The sequence below is a fragment of the Thermothelomyces heterothallicus genome (assembly GCF_042370625.1).
Source record: "Thermothelomyces heterothallicus CBS 202.75 unplaced genomic scaffold P884_scaffold_5, whole genome shotgun sequence".
Classification (NCBI taxonomy): domain Eukaryota; kingdom Fungi; phylum Ascomycota; class Sordariomycetes; order Sordariales; family Chaetomiaceae; genus Thermothelomyces; species Thermothelomyces heterothallicus.
Window position 1 is genome coordinate 648,527 of NW_027192566.1, and position 18,151 is coordinate 666,677.

The 18,151-nt window shown below is 57.6% G+C and overlaps 5 protein-coding genes across 5 annotated transcripts; 1 reads left to right on the forward strand and 4 right to left on the reverse strand.

The window, feature by feature from the left end:
• Positions 1 to 444: 444 nt before the first annotated feature.
• Positions 445 to 1,528, reverse strand: P884DRAFT_320405 (uncharacterized protein; the record flags this gene model as incomplete). The annotated part of the gene is made up of 2 exons (XM_069445377.1): positions 956 to 1,528; positions 445 to 826 (listed from the first exon to the last, which is right to left on the reverse strand). Exons 1-2 carry the CDS (start codon positions 1,144 to 1,146, stop codon positions 445 to 447), a joined length of 573 nt encoding a protein of 190 aa, XP_069299680.1. The 5' UTR covers positions 1,147 to 1,528.
• A 1,300-nt stretch (positions 1,529 to 2,828) lies between these two features.
• P884DRAFT_267916 (uncharacterized protein) lies at positions 2,829 to 3,997 on the reverse strand (the record flags this gene model as incomplete). Its single annotated transcript, XM_069442152.1, has 2 exons — positions 2,829 to 3,141; positions 3,225 to 3,997. 2 exons carry the CDS (start codon positions 3,995 to 3,997, stop codon positions 2,829 to 2,831), a joined length of 1,086 nt encoding a protein of 361 aa, XP_069299681.1.
• A 1,690-nt stretch (positions 3,998 to 5,687) lies between these two features.
• On the reverse strand, positions 5,688 to 7,596 carry P884DRAFT_194965 (glycosyltransferase family 90 protein; the record flags this gene model as incomplete). Its single annotated transcript, XM_069437874.1, has 2 exons — positions 5,688 to 6,769; positions 6,861 to 7,596. The coding sequence occupies 2 exons, from the start codon at positions 7,594 to 7,596 to the stop codon at positions 5,688 to 5,690; spliced, it is 1,818 nt and encodes a 605-aa protein (XP_069299682.1).
• Positions 7,597 to 9,013: 1,417 nt separating this feature from the next.
• On the reverse strand, positions 9,014 to 15,324 carry P884DRAFT_194557 (uncharacterized protein; the record flags this gene model as incomplete). The annotated part of the gene is made up of 8 exons (XM_069437841.1): positions 9,014 to 10,900; positions 11,804 to 11,903; positions 11,985 to 13,803; positions 13,858 to 13,885; positions 13,937 to 14,098; positions 14,155 to 14,478; positions 14,585 to 15,179; positions 15,242 to 15,324. The coding sequence occupies 8 exons, from the start codon at positions 15,322 to 15,324 to the stop codon at positions 9,014 to 9,016; spliced, it is 4,998 nt and encodes a 1,665-aa protein (XP_069299683.1).
• Positions 15,325 to 17,202: 1,878 nt separating this feature from the next.
• On the forward strand, positions 17,203 to 17,847 carry P884DRAFT_107180 (uncharacterized protein). Its single transcript, XM_069437053.1, has 4 exons — positions 17,203 to 17,354; positions 17,411 to 17,428; positions 17,496 to 17,607; positions 17,663 to 17,847. The coding sequence occupies exons 1-4, from the start codon at positions 17,307 to 17,309 to the stop codon at positions 17,764 to 17,766; spliced, it is 282 nt and encodes a 93-aa protein (XP_069299684.1). The 5' UTR covers positions 17,203 to 17,306; the 3' UTR covers positions 17,767 to 17,847.
• Positions 17,848 to 18,151: the final 304 nt, after the last annotated feature.

An 18,151-nucleotide genomic window follows, 5' to 3' on the forward strand; every position in this document is an offset into this window, starting at 1 on the left:
GAACGGCTGTATGATCTAGCGTAGATTCCCCCTTTTGTTTCGTCCCATGTTCGAGCTGGCGACTCCTTTTTCTCGGTTGCTGTCTTGTATAGGGAAGTGCTGCCTTGAGAAAACCCCTAGCTGCATTAGTCATGACATCTTGATCATTATTCTGCTTCAGTTTCACTGTAATATACATCATGCCCCGCCGCTATAAACTCCTGACCCCAAATTGACCACAATATCACAAATCATCCGCAGTCCGTGACCCCGTGAGCCCAACTCCGTCTATCGATGCATCAGAATAACTCCAAAGGCAAAAAAAAAAAAAAAAAGGCGTGATCCAAAAAGAGATAAAAAAAGATATCGGGCATAGGATCTCCGCACGGCCCGTGTCCGTACTTCGACGAGGACGCGAGCCTCGAGGCCGTAAGGAAGGCATCAATGACATCAATCTTTGCCTCGTCACGAATCGTCCGCAAAAACCTGATAAGCCATAACCATGATCCAGAGCAAGAAGATCGCGCCAACCAGCCCAAAAGCAAACACAGCCTGCCAGCTCTGGCAGATGCCCCTCTGCTCCAGCCACGCGAGCGTCTGCAGCGTCTCTCCCTTGGGCCGCGGGTCGGCGCCGAACACGAACAGGTTGCAGCTGGAGCTGACCGAGTTGGTAGGGCCCCATAGCTGGATCGAGATGACAATCAGGCCGACCAGCCACATCACGAACAGGATGAAGCCGCCAATCATGACGATGGAGGGCAGCAGGCGGCGCCGAAAGATGAGCCAGAGGAGGAGCAGGATGAAGGCGACACCCAGGGAGCCAACCGTGATGTAGTAGGGGAAATACCTGCGGGGTGGGCCGGGGAGCACGAGACGTGCCGAGTTAGCAGCTGCCGTTGGGGGAGCCTAAGGGGGGGCGAAGCGGAGAAAAAAAAAGGGGGGGGGGGTTAGAGAAGAGCATCGGCGGGGAGCGCACCATGGTATTGGCAGCAGGAGAGCCTGCTGGATCTCGATAAAGGTCGCAAACACGCCAATGATGAGGCAGGAGGCAGTCAGCATAATGAGCATCCAGATATTGAGCTGTACAGCCGGCCAGTGGTATTTGTGGATGCGCTCGACGACGCGGCGCTCGTAAACGAGCGAGCCGCTTGTGACGGTAGACGCCATCGCGGCAAGTTGTGTCTCAGAGACGATTCGGTAGGTACCGGGTGAATCGAGGGTGTGTGCGGTTCAGAATCGGTGTTCCGGCAAACTCTGGGCCCGTGGTCGAAGATCGGGTTCGGCGTCGGCGCCGGCGCCGGGTCATGCACCAGGAGGGGCTTGTTCGGCGACGATGGCCAGCGGGGAGGACCCAAAGTCGGCCAAAGCGCTTCCTTGTATGGATTTCAAGGGAGCTTCTGGGAGTGGAAGCGACGCAGCGTGATGGCTTCCGCAGTGCTGCGGTGCTCTCTGCGATCCCTGCAAGATAGAGTCACTGCACAAGCGTCCAACTTGCCTGCGTCGGACCGCACCGCAGTACAATGCCCTTCTGTTTCTAGTGGGGGAGTCGCAAGAGCTCAGGGACCCAAGTCCAAGCCTGGCCTGAAAAAAAGAACGATTTTCGAACGGCACGGGGCTGCTCCCCTGCGTTCAAAGCTTTGCGACGAGGCGGACGCCTCGGGCGCTCGCAAACGGAGAGAGTGCCACGTTTGGTGCGTGCGTGGGGATGGGAGAGGCTGCCGATGATCCAAGCATCAAGCAATCAAGCAAATCGGGTTTCGGTTTGGTGTTGACGGGATCCCCACAATTGGGTGGAGCGGGACTTTCGATATGAGGTGGCTGGGAAGAGAGGCCGGGTCTAAAGAATCGGTCGGGGAGGCTGAGGTTGATGAGATAAAACCCGTCACGGTGAGGGCAAGACGAAGACAATTGACATAATGCGATCCAATGCGGCAAATGCGACAGGAAGGGGAGAAGTTGGTTCCTCCGAGGATTCCCTCGCCGCGCACGTCGGTCTCGTCGAGTGCGGGAGCTAAGATGGCTTGGCGCCCGTTTGTTTGTCGGTGCCTGACTGGACTGGGGGGCAGGGATTGAGTTGGCGGGACCCGGGGGAGGGGGAAGGAACGCAGGCGGGGAGAATGACGAGAGAGTTTTTAGAGTGATTGATCGATGACTCCGATGCTTACACTAAGAGAGGAAAAAAATACTGCTTGCATATCGTTTAAATCTACAGCTACAAATCACCGATCGATCGGGCAGGAACAAGCCGGCGAAGGCAGAGGGATGGAAGTGTAACACAGCCGTACATAGTCGCCAACCGTTTGACAACTCATCCGAGGGAGCTGTCAGGCGCTTGGTTCCTGCGTCCAAAAACGCCGCTGGTTGGAGCGGCGTGAGTGGGTTGCAGCCAAACCTTAGCCCTTGCAGCCTTGTTGGTTGCTGCCGTTGAAGTTGGGCTCCCAAGATCGGAATGCCGCGGCGCGAGGCCCACATGGAACCGGAGAACCAACCAACAACACCCCCCTGCACAAGGCGCGGCAACAGCCTAACCGAAGTATATCACGTAAGGAGATCAGGATGCGTCATTTCCTACGTCTTTAAATTCTGTGTCTAACCGGATGCCTGTCTACGGTCATAGAGATATATAGAGATGAAGGAATATGTCTGTATGTACATATAAATGACTACCGAGCCGTGAAAACAGCCCCGAAAGGTGGTGCCAAGGAAAGAAAGCTCTGTCAGTTTGCGATTGAACCGCCCCTGAGCGCCACAAGAAGATCTGTGCCCGACAATTGAGATCTAACCGCAGACCAACCAAAACCCTGCGCCGCAATCCGCTACGTCTTCGTCATCACACCCCGTTCCCCGCCTCACAGCAGGCTCTCGCCGAGAGCGCAGCGGACGAGGGAGCAGCCGGCTCGGACGGTCTCGTGGGCGCCCAGGTCGGTATCTGCCGCCAGGCGGGGGTTGACCTCGACGAGGTCCACCGCCACCAGGCTGCCGGTCTGGTGCACCGACTCGCAGATGAAGTCGCCCTCGCGCAGGGTTAGACCCCCACGCACCGGCGTGCCGGTCGACGGCGCCCACATGGGGTCGAGGGCGTCGACATCGAACGAGAGGTGGATCGGAGTGTCGTTGCCGATGTGCGCGAGCGCCATCTCCATGACGCGACCGATGCCGTGCCTAGATTTGCAAGTGTCAGCCTTGAGTCGCCCCGTTTTTCCCAAAGCGCGCCGGGGAAAAACAAAAAAAAAAAATTGGCTTACTTGTCGATGTCAAACATGCTGAACGCCTTGATGCCGTTCTCCCGCAGGATACGCTTCTCCCCGGCGTCCACATCCCGCAACCCAATGTACACCAGCTTCTTGACGCTCACCCGGTGCTCGTCCGTCAACCAGCCAAAGAACTCCTCCTTATCATCGCGCGCGAGGCCGGTCAGGAAGCTGACGGGCATGCCGTGCACGTTGCCGCTGCCGCTCGTCTCCGGGGTGTTGATGTCGGCGTGCGCATCGACCCAAATGACCGCAATGTCCCTCCCGATCCTCTCCCTGGTGGCCTTGGCGGTCCCCGCGATGGTGCCGATGGCGATGCTGTGGTCCCCGCCCAGGGTCAACACCAGTCTTCCTTCCTTCGCGTGCCCGTAGACCTGTTCGGCGATGCGCCTCGTGACAGCCGACACGGCGCGGGGGTTCTTCATGCCGCGGTGGGGCGGGTCCTGCGCCGGCACGACGTCGGAGAACGAATGCACGGCGTCATGGCCGTGCAGCCTGTAGCCGAGGTCGTCGCGCAGCTGTGTCAGCAGGCCCGACTCGATCAGCGCAGCGGGCGCCGCGTCGACTCCCGGCTTGGGCTGCCCGCCCGAGAAACCGACCGCGACGATCCCCAGGTCCTGGGGCTGCGACAGGAACTTGGATTCGATCATGGACGTGTTGTCCAGCCTGCCGAAGTAGCGTGGGGCGGGCTGCTTGGTGGTGGTGCAGGATTGCTGCGTCGCCGATGCGCCGTCGTTGAAATCGCCGCTGACACGGGAGGGAGACATGGTAATATACGGGTGGCGATATTAGCAACCTGGAAATGTGGAATCAACTGATCTTTCGATTCGTTCTCTTTGCGCGGGAGTTTCGAACCGCGAGATCTGTCGCTCGTCAGCGAGATCTGTCGCTCGTCAGTCAGAGCTTCAGAACACTGAAAAAAAAAGAAAAAAAAAGAAAAAAAAACCTAATATATAGCAGGCCTCCCCTCTTCCACCCCCCCCCCTCCACAAAGAACTTGTGTCAAAAATGAAGAGATAAAACGGCTTATCGCCGGCCAGGCTCTCTCAATGGACCCCCCCGGCACATGGCACATGTCAAACAAGGGATCCTGGCAGATCTTCCGCCCGTGATCTAGTTTCTGCCAAGCACTCGATTCGTTTTCGAACACGCCAAGCCCATTTGACAGCACTCCGTAGTGTACTCCGTAGTTTGGTGGGGCTGCCGAGGGGCACAACTGATTCAGATAGATGAGACGAGACCTCGAAACACACACCTTTTGTTCGCCTCGCAGGACAACTGATGCTGGAACACCAGGAAGACAGAATTGGAGTGCAACGGTACCGTGTTTGTCGGCCACGGAGAAAGACCGGCGGATCAGCGTGATGTCGGCAGAGTGCACAAGATCGGGATCGGGGTTGCAGCACGGAAATGCCAAGATCGATTGTCGAGGGGGTCGTCAGTGATTTTTTTTTATCGCAGAGAAGAATGAGAGCTTCCACCATCACGAATAATAAATAAAGGCAGGCCTCGACCTTTTTTATATATCACTTCTTCCGCCCCCCTCCAAGGGGTTAAAACGTAAGCCCGTCGATGCCGCCTCGCCAGGAGGTCCACACTGCATCGCTTGCAAGCCAGTGGCTCGGTCCATTTCCAAACCCTCCCATCCTTGGATTTGTCTTGCTGTGCCGTCAAAATCACTCACGTGGGGAGAGTCTCGGTGTTTGTCAGGGGGCGGTACCACATCATCTCGGAGCCGACTGCCGTTAAGTTATAAGTGCGATTGCAGTTAACGGCAGGCGTCTAAGTTTTGGCGGATACCACCGGCAAATCCCGGCCCACAGCAGCCACCGACCAGGCATCGTTCAGGCATCGCCTCCGGCCCCTCCACCGCCTGCGCTCGCCGTGCTTGACCACCGTGGTTGCGAACCCTGCCGCCGAGCAATGACCACGGGATGCATGTTTAGGTAAGAGATTGCTCTGGTTTCTGAATCGGGGTTCTTGGGTTGGGCGTCACGGGGACATATTGATGAGCGGAAAATCACGAGTTGTGCAAAACATGTGTCAGTTGCGAAACGCCAAGCTTGATCGAATCGATCCAGAACCAGATAAGCCTTGATACCAAGCTACGATACATAAGGTACATTAGTGTACGGATTACTACTATGTATGTAGATAGATCATCTGAAACTGCGACGATTTGGTTCAATATCGGTAGAATCTTCCATCATTCATTACAACAAAGTACACAGATTGGTTGCCCATCCTAGACAATGCGCCGCGCAGCAGTCTTTCCCCAGCCTCTAAAAATCCCTAGGCCGATAAGTTCCCCAACACAGGGACACTGATAACCTTAAACCCTGACGCGATTGCGATGGCCAGAGACGTGCAGCTCTACACTTGCGCAGACAAGTGTAAGCACAATCACATCAACCTCACCTTCTCGGCGACTCAATGCGACACAAGACTCGTCAGGGCTCATAATAAATCATCAACCCACCCCATCATCTCCCGCCTTTCGTCCACGACCCTCGCATACTCCAACAGCAGCCTCAACACGTAGACCTGCATATCTTCTTTCCTCAATACCCTCGCGGCCCAATCTCTCCCGTCCATTGCGATCTTTTTTGCAACGTCATCCCTCCCCTGCGTCTTGCCGTTTCCGAGGAAATACGCCAACAAGCCGAACCAGTCCCCGAACCGATTATCCATCGGCACAAAGTGTTTCCATGCCACCAGCCGGCTGTCATGCCACTCCCGCCACAAAGTGGACTTGATCGGCAGCGAGGTGCTCTTTAGAAACCCGAGGTACCGCCCGCTGAACGAGTTGCCGTCAATATCGGGCAGGATCTTGAAGCGGAACTGATCGGCCATGGGGATGGAGGGGACGATGCTGAAGAAGGGTACTGTGTAGTTACAGCCTGGAAATCCCGGCTCGGATTCCTCGGGTGGCGGAACATAAAGGCACATCATGTCCGTGAAACCAATATTGGTGTTTGCCGAGATCCAGTCCGGCAACGCGTCGGGGAGTGGGTAGCGCGGGGAGGGGAGGGCGAAGTTTGGCGGGGGCTGTGACGAGTCGGAGAGGATCGAGGCGTTATTCATGGCGACGAAGCGGTGGCGCTGGAAGGAGCGCCAGTTGTTCGGCCGGTTGCGGCCGCCAGTAGCTACCCCGCGCCAGGCCGCCATCGGATGTTTGGCTTCCCAGGGGATGGAGGCGCCCTCGGCGCCGACGAAGCGGTCTTCTTCGTTCCAGTAGATGGGCGCCGGGAGGAGGATGTCGTTGTTGACTGCGAGCTTAGAGCCGCCAAACATCGGGAGGAGCGACTTGGTCGCCGAGACGGAGAGGGGCTCGACGAAAATGCCTTCCAGGGCTTGCAGGTCGGGCTGGTGGCAGAAGGAGGTGCTGAGGGTGTAGTTGGCGACGTAGCCGTCTCGCATATGTGCGAGGCTGAAGGGGTCGGCAATGGCCGGTGCCTGGTCAAAGTCGGTGATGACTTCGGCTTCGCGAGCTGGGCTGTCGGGTGGACATCCGCGGCGCACAATGCGCCAGTAGTGCTCTGTAATGTCTCGGTTAGTGTTATCTCCAGGCGTGCTGACGGAGGAGGAGGAGGAGGAGGAGGAGGAGGAGGAAGGATCAAGGCGGCCTACTGTCGCTTTCCCAGATTACCGGCGGCATCTGCTCTTGATCCGGCGGCGCTTGCTCAACCGGAGGCAGCTTTCCAAAGTTGGACACCACCTCCTTCGGGTTCGCCATCGTCTTGGTTTTGGCCGCCGCACGCAGATACTCGTTCACGTCTTCCCAGGACGCCACTACCCTCGGCTCGTCCATCGGGTTCAATGCGAGGTCCATATCCGGGAGAAGATGCTCGATAGTTTGTATCAAAGTCAGCCAGATCTGCGTCCAAAACCAATCGCTTTCTGTCGAGGCCTTGTGGTCGCGAATGTGGATGCGCATCTCAAACTCGCGAGCGTCTTTGCGAATGCGCGCAGGATCGAGCGCCCAAAACGGCTCCAGATCATGATAAATCTGGTCCCAGAAGTCTTCCACAATGATGGCTTCTTTTTCCACCGCGAATTGGTACCATTGATCGAAGCCGGGCGGGGGGTGTCTGCCGCGGCGCTTGCGGTAGGCGGCGGCGGCATCTGGCAGGCTTTTGGTCGCCTTTGCGATCTTGGATGCGAACTCTTTCTCGGCGGCCTTGACTAGCTTGTCGATGGGATGCCCGGACGAGCTGAACAATCGGCGCCACGGCCTCAACGGTGCGAAGGAGCCATCCTGGGAGGGGTCGGAGGGCCCGAGCAGGGAGTAGAAGACGAAGATCAGGAGGAGCGCTCGCACGATGGAGCGAACAGCCGTCGGTGGACGACGAGGAAACCCCACCATGGTTCTATATCAGAGGATCATTCCGGAGTATCGATTGAAGAATGTCGTCTATCTCCGTCTCGTCGTGCAGAGGACGTTAGGTTATCAGTCCGACTGGCAACAAAGTCGCATCAGACTTAACAGGCTCGCCGGGTTGCTGCATCAAACTGACAGACGGCCAACAGGGCAAAATGAGGCTCGTAGTCGGTGGTTGTGCAGGTTATGGGACATTGGGGGAGAAGAGCCAGCACTCCCTCCCATGGAGGAGCAAGAGGACGAAGACAAGCAAGGCTACGAATCGGCGTTGGACTGCGAAACGAGCAAGGATCCCCAGAAGGCGTTCAGAAACTGTGCCGCTCTGGCGCAGTTACCCCCGGCAGGAACAACAGGGGTTACCTCCCAATCGCTTTGGAGGCTGTGTGGGTCTGCCGCTTCGGCAATCATACCCCGTATCCACTCAGGTTCCGCGCACCCGCGGCGTGAGTAGTATTCGGAGTAGTAGTAGTAGTGCGTCTGTAACTCTGTACTGAAGGGAGGCAATTCCGTAGTGATAGGGTGTGTATGTATGTACAACACAACGAATTACACCCAGACTGTAATCTGTGGTCCATACTCCGTACCTTCGTTCAAACACCGCCCAAGTACGTTGTGTGTTCGATGTCGAAGACGCGAATACGGAATCACAAGTACACACTTGCCCGCCAATGCCCAGGTTGCCGACAAAAGCGTCCCAATGAAACTACCGAGCCGAGAGGCAGGAATCAACGCCACATGCGATATTGTTGGTTCTGAATTGCCGCAGCGCCTGCCTTGATTCCCTCTGCGCTTCCAATGCCATCCAACGCGCCGCGCCCACAATGTTCCAGGTTGTAAAGCGCAGGACCCGAAAGCGAACACGCTATCCATGCATATTATTATATTTTAGATTAGTCCCCCGCTGGCGCACTCCAGGACCATGCCAAGTTTTTTTTTCTTGGTGGGGTTGGGAGCGGAGCCGCCCGCTGTGGTGGTGCAGCCGCGGGCGTTCTGCATGACTGCTTTGCTGCATCCAACAATCAGTCTCTCGCAAGCGCGGCCCACAAATAGTAGGAGGGCTAGCCGATCAACCCCTGACAGGCGCCGAAGATTGGCATACAACGGGAAAACACGGAGAGAGGACATAATAACCGCATCCCGTGTTAGAGGGAGGGCCTTCTACTGAACCTGGGACAATAGACCATATGCGTCGTTGACCATGGAGACAGTTGGTTGTGATACTTGTACATACATGAACAGATACACACACCCCGAGACACAGGGGAATGATCTGGGCCTCATATGCTACGCAATACACCCTTATATACATAGTACAGAAAAACGCCGTCTACCCATATACGCCTTGCCATGCATGCCGTGCCGTCTTGAGCGCAACTTTGGAAATTCCCCCCCTCTCTCCTCTCTATTCAGACATAGCAAACTTCCCGTCCTCCTCGTCGGGACTCTCCATGTCCTCGAGGGTGCGGGACACCAGCTCCGAATAGCTCGGCCGGAACGGCCAGGTCATCCAGGCCTCGGCGATTTCGACCATCTGGCTCTGGCTGAGCGTGCGCGTCGGCTGCTCGGGGAGGCCCGGCGGGATCCCGCCCTTCCGGGGATCGAGCAGGCTCGGGCAACGCGGGACGATGCCCTCGCCGGCGCCGGCGGCGATGCTGTTGAGCGACTTGGTGACCGGGTCGATCGGGCGCTGGACGAGCCCGCGCAGGATGAGGTCGAACGTGTCGCCCCCGCGCGTCGAGTGCTGGCCCATGTCGCGCAGGATCCCGGGCACCGCCTTGGGCTGGATGTCCAGCAGGGTGCAGGGCACCTGGGGGAAGAACTCGGCGGGGGTCGCTCGCAGGGGCTCGACGTAGCGGCGGTCCCAGTTCAGGATGGGCGATTCCTGCCGGAGGATGTGGAGGTTGTCGCGGTGGAGGAGGAGGTCGCTGCGGGCGGCCTGTTCGAGGCTATTGGCCCGCTCGCCCCACGCCTGCCCGCGCTTGCGCGCCTTGGCCAGGAGCTTCTCGTTCGAGCCGGCGTCGATGTGGGCTTGGATGATCGCGTAGTACTCCTCCATCATCTTCACGATCATCTCGGAGCGCCTGAGGGTGTGGTTGCGTAGGTATAGGAGGCTCTTGTATCGCTTGTGTTCCTTGGAGCTCGTGGAAAGCTCCCCTTTCAAGTAAGCGGCCTCGAGCGCTTCCAGCTCGGCCATGTACGGCCGCTCGTGCGTGTGTTTGCTGGCGAAGGCGGCGGGGTCGTTGAGCTTCGCGACCTCGAGGAACTCGCGCAGATGCTGCGGCTCCCTCCCCGGCAGCATCTCGAACCCGCCCGCGCGCATGCGCTCCGCCGTCTTCATCGTGCTCTCGAGATCGAGGGCATCGTCGCGCTGGAACCAGGCTGGGGTGCGCCCGCTGGTCGAGATGTCCTGCTCGCCGCCGACGATCTCGCACACCCAGTCGGTCGCAATCTCCGCCTCGATGGCCATCTTCTTGCGCCGCTGGACGGTGCGCGGCAGCACCGACATCTTCTCCGAGTTCTCGGCCCATATGAGCATGCGCACGAGGCCGTACTTCTGGAACAGGCCGCCGGGGCGGATCGAGGAGATCACCTGAAACAGGACCAGCTGGGCGAGGCTTTCGAACGTTCGGAACCTCCTCTTCGGGTACATGGCCAGATTCATGGTGACGAGTAGCGTGTCGTTGCGCTCCGGCATCTCCTTGGGGCTGTACCTGCGCTCGACCTGGTGCGGCAGCACCTCTGGGCTCAGGATCTTGTTGAGCTGCTCCCAGACGATGCCGGATTCGGGGAGTAGCCGGGCGCCGGGCCGGTCGAGAAGTGGTTGGAGATAGGGCTTGTAGAATTCCTCGTCGGGCTCCATAAGGATGTGAGAGCGCGGTCTGAGCAGATCGTTGAGCTTCTGGCTCCAGACGCCGGCGCCCGGGAAGATGTCAATGAGATCGCATCCCTCGTGCCGGGTCAAGGTCGATTTGATGTAGTTCAGGGTGTCGTCGCACAGCTTCTCGCTGACAATGTTGACGCGGTACTTGTCGGTGTTTTTGCCCTTGCGCTTGCCGCGCATTGCCGCCCAGGAGCCGTCCTTATGAAGGCTCGCCGCGATGTCGTTGGGCAACTCCAAAGTGGCGCTCGGTTTGGATGCCGCCGCGTAATTGGCCTGCTGCGCGCAGACGCAGCGCATTGCGCGCGGGAGAAGTGTTCTGCGCGCATGGCCGCCAAGTGCGTACATTGGGGGACGAGCGGCGTGCGTGTTGTGACGAGCAAGACGGCAGAATAATGCGACGAGTTGCACCTCGCATTCGGGCCAAAAAAGTTCCAGCGGCCGAGTTTTGCCGTAATGCATGAGCGGGAGTTGATGGAGATACCATATGATAAGGGTTGGGGTTGTGAGTTGAAGTGTAGAACGAGGCATTGAACTTGTAGTTTCGTCAGAGCCTTAACTAAGTAATCCGTAAGACTACCTTATAAATATATTTATAGTGGCTTTAGAAGATATATAAATTCCGAAACTTTATATAACTGTAATCTTAGCCTTCATCTCTGACTAACTCGTAGATATTAGCCAACTTAATACTAAAACTAAAGCCTAGTATACCTCTTGACTAAAACTAACTAACTAATTAGATGTTAAACTAAGACTAAAAACTAAGAACTAATTTTGCAACCGTGCTTGAAAGTAACCCTCACGATTCAACGAACGGGAAGGGAGCGACAGAAGGATACAAGGCAGGGAGCTGCAATGCAGGGTTTGCAAGTCGCACTACACTGATGACTTAACAGGCAGACCTGGGGATTCAGTTTATTTAGGCACATGGAAACCTCTAATCGAAAAGAAAAAAGAGAGAACCTAAGAGGCCACAGTATTACTGGTGTAAATAATTATCCCCCCCCCCCAAAAAAAAACAAACACTGGCATCACTTACGCAGCCAACCCAACACCGTTACTCTGGCTGTCCAAACGCCATCCTTCCATCTCCTCTCCCATGACTCCGGTCTTCCTGATCGGGCTCAGCAACCCCCCGCCGACACGAGGTAGCGGCAGGGAGAGCTCCTCAGGCAACCTGAATCTCGGCGTCGTCGGCACCCACTCTTCCCCCCTTTCCCCCTCCTCCCTCCCCTCTCCTCCGTGCCCGCTCGCGACCGCGACAACACCCACGGGCGTGACGGGCTCCGGCGCGCCCTTCCGCCTGGCCACGTACGAGTCGCTCGCCGCCAGCCGCGCCAGCTTCCTGAGCACCCTCCGCAGCCGATACCGCGCCCCGTACACGGGGCTCAGCCACGCGGCTACCATCCGCCTCGATCCCGGGCCGGTTCCCCCTGCCGCCGCCGCCGCCGCCGCCGCCGTTGAGGATGGAGGCGACGGCAGCGGAGATGACGACGGCGACGCGTGCTGGGCGATGATGACGTCCGGGTCGTACGTCCCCAGCAGCGAGGTCCAGCGCTTCCACAGGCGGAACCGGTTGGCGGCCAGGACGGCCAGCAGCTCGGCCTGCGGCAGGAAGTAGCGGAACGGCACGGGCGCGAGCAGGTGGTGCAGCAGGTGGGCGACGGCGTAGCGCAGGAACGGGTACGACGACATGACGAGGTGGCGCTGCGAGGAGACGGTCGGCGGCGGGTGCCAGTGGAGGGTCGTCTCGACGAATGTGACGTCCTGGCGCTGGCCGGGGGAGGAAGGTGATGTTAGGAAGGAGGAGGACGACAACGACGACGAAGAGGAGGTGGTGGGGGGGGAGGGCTTGTGCCGGCTGCGGCGGGCGCAGCCGTGGCCGAGGGCTTCGAAGTCCCGCATGTTGAGGTAGGTGAGGCAGGCGCGGAGGATGGTGTAGTGGGTGATGTCGAAAAAGTCGGAGAGGGGCAAGCCGGAAGGGATGGACGGGTTTCCGGTCGTGAGGCAAGCGAAGCCTCGGCCGGAGAGGAAGAACTTGCGGACGGAAGGGTGGATGGGGTAGACGCGCTGCAGGCCGAGGGTTTCGTTGGCGTGGTGGCCTTGGCGGCGGTCGTTGTCGGATTTGAGGTCGAGGAGGCCGGTGGAGCGGGCGCGCAGCCAGCGGTAGAATTGGGATGGCGTGTCGGAGCTGATCTCGGAGTTGCGGAGCTGGCGGAGCTCGCGCATCGAGAAGGGCATGCCAATGTCGAACGCCATTAGCGGACCGAGCCGCTCGAACAAGGCGAAGGGGTCTGGCTCGGTGAGTCTGATGGCGAGGAACAGGTCGTTGAGCCGCATGGGCTCCGCGGCGAGCATCACCCATTGGAAGAGGAGAAGAGACTCGGCCCGCTCTCGGTCGTTCAGGGTCGACAACATCCACTCGTACAGGCCGTGGAGATCGCCGGGGATTTCCTCCACGGTATGCTCGATCATGTCCCGTGTGGCACCCTCCATGATGGCTGCGTTCAGTATGTTGACTACGATCTCCGCCCACAGAAACACGCCGGTCGACTTTTCGGCAATCCTGTTGACCGTCCGATTCCGCTCTTGCCACCCCGCAATCAGGTTCAGATTGACGTATCGCAGGATATCATCGGCGTTGCGCAGATGCATCGGAATACTGATAACGTTCTCCTCTTCGATGATCTCTGGATGGTGGCCGCTCGCGAGACAGATGCTAAAGTCGGAGTTGTGCGCAAGAAGAGACAGGCGGCCGAGCAGCTCGTGCACATACGACGGGCACGCATCGTCAGAAACCTCGACGAAGATGAAGGTTCTCCGGGCCCGTGCTCGGGCTGTCTGGTTGGCATAATAGTCGGCGAAGAAGGCAGAGATCTGGGCGTCATCAAACGTTTGCGGCTCGTCTCGTGTTTGGTTGTACAGCGCAAGGAGGGCTTTTCGGAGGGACGGATCTTGTAGGAATAGCCGGGCGAGAAGACTGCGGTAAATACTGGCTGGGCCTGAACCGTGGTGTCCGGTGTTGGCACCTCCTGTTAGATCGTCGGCCTCGGCGGCGACCCAGATGAATGAGGCGCCTGCCGGGCCCCATTGTCTCTCGAGGCGTTTCTGGAGCGACCTTAGTAAAATCGTCTTTCCGGATCCTGATTCTCCCCTTATCCACAGGATCTTTTGCTTGTGTGGGCCATTACGGTGACACCATGTCTGGAACTCGTGCAGGTCGTACAGCCAGAGGCATGTGCCAGGGTAAGCCCTTGCTTGAACTGGCTCGGGAACTGCGGGTTGCGTGTGGCTGAGAGCCAACAGACATTCTGCGAATTGTTAGCGCGGCGTCCGTGATAAACCGGGGCTTCCAACCAACACACCGGTCTCTCTGGCATTCAACGAGGCACGCTACTATCCGTCAGCCCTTGTCCCGTGCATTATTCACGAAAGCAAACCTACTCCGTCTTCTTCGGTGGTGATGATGGCCGCCAGGGTCTTGACCAATGCGCGGTATCCCTGGTCTTGGGCCGATCCGAACTTGCAGATATCGTTATGGAGCGCATAAATAGTCTCTGGGTTCTCCCTCGGATCGCCGATGAAGCTCGCCAGGCGCCGTATTGTCTGTTCCCGTCAACAGAGGAGCCCAACGCGCGTATTCGAGGTGTCCTGGTACGTACCGTTTCCGCCCTCAGTTCTGGGTACTGATAGCTTGCAATGACCGATTCCTGGAACGTCTTGACCTTGAAGTTGTACTCGTTCCAAAGCTTCACAAACGTTTGCCGGCCTAGCTCCAGCTCGAGCGCGCGTATTCCGCATACCTCACGTAGAAGCGAATCGCTCGGGTCGGTGTGTAGAGTGGCGACGGCCATGCTTTGGACGGCATCTCCCAAGTTGCAATGTTCTGTGCCACGATGCGGGCTACCGAGGAAAACGACAGCGCAAGTCGACAAGAGGATCTCCTTTAGCGGCCCATCCCTCTCAGCTTCGGAGAGACGGAGGAGCTGTGCATGTTAGAACGGCACGACAACAACCAAGGTAGGACATGGGCCACGGGTCTGATACCTCCTTGACTAGAAGGCCGCCGGTCGAGTGCGCGACGAAGATGACCGGCCTCGCTGCGGCCCCCAGGGCCGTGCGCGTGCTGGCAAGCTCGATCAATAGTTCCTGGGCATGGGCAAAGATATCACCCTGAGGGAGGAGCGCCTTTCGGTTGCTGACGAGCGTGTGGTAGCCCCAGGTGAATACCCTCGCGCCGGGGCACGACGCCGGCAGGAAGTCCAAGGGCCAGTACGCGTCAACATCGGATGCTGCCGCCCATAGGCCAGGCTCATCGGTCCCGGTCTCGGCAACTCTTTCCCTTGGAGACAACCTGGGCGACGCCTTGCGCAGAACGGTCCTCGATCTTCCTAGAGAGCCCGGCTTTCCTGGCTCGGCGAATCGGTCCAGGCCGACTCGAGGAGAGGAGTCGGCCGAGTTCTTCCCTGCCGGGATCCTGGATCTGCTCAGGGACCGCTGGTTTCGCGCAAGCAGAGGCTCCGAGTTAGATCTCAGCAAGCTCGTCGCCGCCGGCGATTTCGTCAGCCTTCTCTTGGTCCCCGAATGGGGCGAGGCCGTTGTCTTTGGTGTCGGTGGCATCTGCCCCTGGCGTTCGAGCTTCCATGTGAAAACTGGATGCCCCCCGATACCATGGACCAGAATGATGCTGTTGAGCCTTGGTCAGCGACGGGGCAAATGATGGGCTCCAAGTTTTGCATCGTCACGCACTCAACCACCGGGTCGATGGGCCAGTCTGGCTCATACAAGAGCGTGAGACCGGCTGATTTGATGTCGTTCTCGCGCAGCTTCATTGCGTCGATGCCCAAACGTGCATCGCGTCAACATCATGCGAATGCAGAAACACCGTGGTATCGCAGAGTTGCGTTGCGAAGCAAGGAGCATGACATCGGCGCCAATTTAGAAGCTAACGGCCGCATCTCTGACGGCAGCGATGACATGCGAAGCGGGGCACAGCCCGTAAAGATAGGGTCAAGGCCTTGGACCTCGCGGGCGGGCCGCTTGGCCAGGCCAGCCGCCATGGGTCAGAACCAGACATAATGCTGTTGCTATTGCTCCGTATTGCTCCCATTCATTAGCAGCTTAAACGTGCCGCGGGCAGAAGCGGCGGAGGGCAGCACACACTGTGTATCCCATACGAGACTAGTCTCTGCTGAAACGCCGTTGGCCTGACCGGGCCAGTGTTTGTGCCCCGCGCCGTTACACGCTGTTTTGCCTGTCGGGTCAACGAGGGGCGCTTGTCAGGAAAGGGCGGCCAGGCGTTGGCCAACTTCGTGGTCGACTGTGCCGCGCGCTGCCTCTTTCACGCCGCTTAGGCCCGGCCGCTATAAATAACCGGGCCGGCTGTTTTTCTTATTGTTGACAGCGGTTGCTTGCTGCGGCACTTCGGCTGAAAGGACGTAAGAACGTGTAGGGAGAGAGTGGCAATGCATTGTTTGGTGACGCTTTTGTTGGAATAATGAGCCCATGTTTGTCGAGGTTCCAAGCGATGTCGCCTCGAAGTGGTGTGGTTGGCCGACTTCCCTTATCACTACGGAGTAGTGCACCGAGTACGAAGCCATTGTTAAGGCAAGGTAACAAGAGTATGCAACCCCAACGCGGGCCGTGCAGGAGAACCACAGCAGCGGTACCAGGGTGTGCGTTACGTATGAATGTAGTCCGTAATGTCGTTGAAATGCAGGTGACCAGGAAAGCCGTCTATGGCATACGAAAGCAGCTGGCGTTATTTGCAAAGGGTATAATAAAAGAACGGTAACGTCATCCATACCCTGCTCAGCCACATACCCAATTCGGCCAGGCTCATTTCCAGCAAATTTCATCAAATTAGAACATCTACCAGAGCAACCCAACTTTCTTAATTTTCTTCCAAACACCACTTTTCGACTCCTCTCGACATCACGATCACAATCGCCGATAAGAAGAATACCCCCGAGCCGTCGCCGTACCGCCAGGACGAAGACCGATATCTAGACCTCGAAACCTTCTACGCTATATCATAGGGGCTTAAAGAGGGGGTAGCCTTTGAGGGTAATATAGGGTCAGGGGAGGATAATAAATAGGATAATTGGTATCTCTGGATTGCTCTGGTTCGAATACAATTGATTTGGTACTTTTAGAGTTAGAATTGGTTGAGTTATGTCCTGCTGTTTGTCGTATTTTTTGCTGGCGAATTGAGTGGCCGAAGAGGGTATGTGGCCGAAAAGGGTATGAGATACGTTAAAAGCAAAGGATAAAGTGGAACAATATGAGATATGCTCGTCGGCTCTCGGGCTGCGGGCGACACACTGCCTGCTCGTGATTCTTGCAGCCAGCCAGCCATCTTCTGCAACGTACAAACCAGCCAAGACCTTTTGAACAATTCGATTGATGTATGGACTTGGTATACGTATCTTTGTCTTACTTCCCTAGAAGTCAACGTTGCTGCTATACTCTTGTATAGGGCAAGAGGTAGCCCAGGCTCAAGGGCGTTGCTTGAGGATTGTTCGTTCTTTCTCTTCTCTCTCCCTCTGTGTGCAGTGCAAACTACTCAGAAGTAAGTTGACTGAGTGCACCAAGTACGGATAATCCGTAGTTAATCCGTCGTCATTCTCATGGATGACTAAGCAAAAATACCGTCCCCACCTCTCGCGGGCATTGGGTTACTTAATCCCACTTGCGACTTCCCTTGTCCAGTCTCGCGTGCCCGCAACGCGCAGTGCTACTGACTCTGTTGTTGTGTGCGAACCATCCAAGCCTGACAATGCGACGACCGCATATGCAGGCGAAGTAGTTCGCGATGGCGCCGTGGGGCCGTGTTCTGTGGGCAATCTACTTGAGGGTTGAGGTAAGTCTTATCCGACTGTCCTTTCTTCGGTGGCTTCTTCCGCTGACCCGTCCCAGGACCTGATCGTCGCTCAAGTACGCTCCAACCTGTGACAACATCGCGCTCGCTGCTTCTCCGCTACTGACCGCCCTAACTCGACAGCTCCTTCGAAGTCCAACATTTCACCGGGGCGTCCAACGGATCCACCGCACCGTCCAAAATTTCCGTCACGGCCGGGATCCGAGTGAGCCGTTGCGCCCGGGAGAGGCCACAGGTACGGGACAACCGGGCCAGCGCTGGAAATCGGGATGCTGACACAACCTTCTCAGCCGAGCCGAACGAGTCCAGCAACTTTTTCAAATATTTCGTCGAGGAACTCCGAAACCAAGCCCGCGGGCAGCCGACCGACCCGCCTCCGCCACCGAAGAAGTAAAAGCGTCTAGGGCAACTCGGCAGGCCGATCCTACCAGGATGGGAGGTTGCAGGCTCCCCTCGTAGACGCTTAATTGTCAGAAACGCAGGTCATGACAAAGACGCACACAGGGCGCACTGTGTCCGAGGAGTGCGGGAGACAGTACGACCGAGCTGAGTATTCTCAGCCATGGCGCAGCCACGGTGTCCTGTGGTTTCCGGCGCCGTTGGTGGCGATGAGGGAACTGGGGCGAGGAAGGCGAGCCCAAAGTGCTGCAGGCTGTCCTTGACTTGCCTGCCGGAACCAGGTCGTGGACCCTGACTCTCTTCGCTTACATCCGTACCAGCTGAGCGTAGGGTCGAACATGGAGATGGTTCTGGGTGTTTTCTTTTTCACAACACGCTGT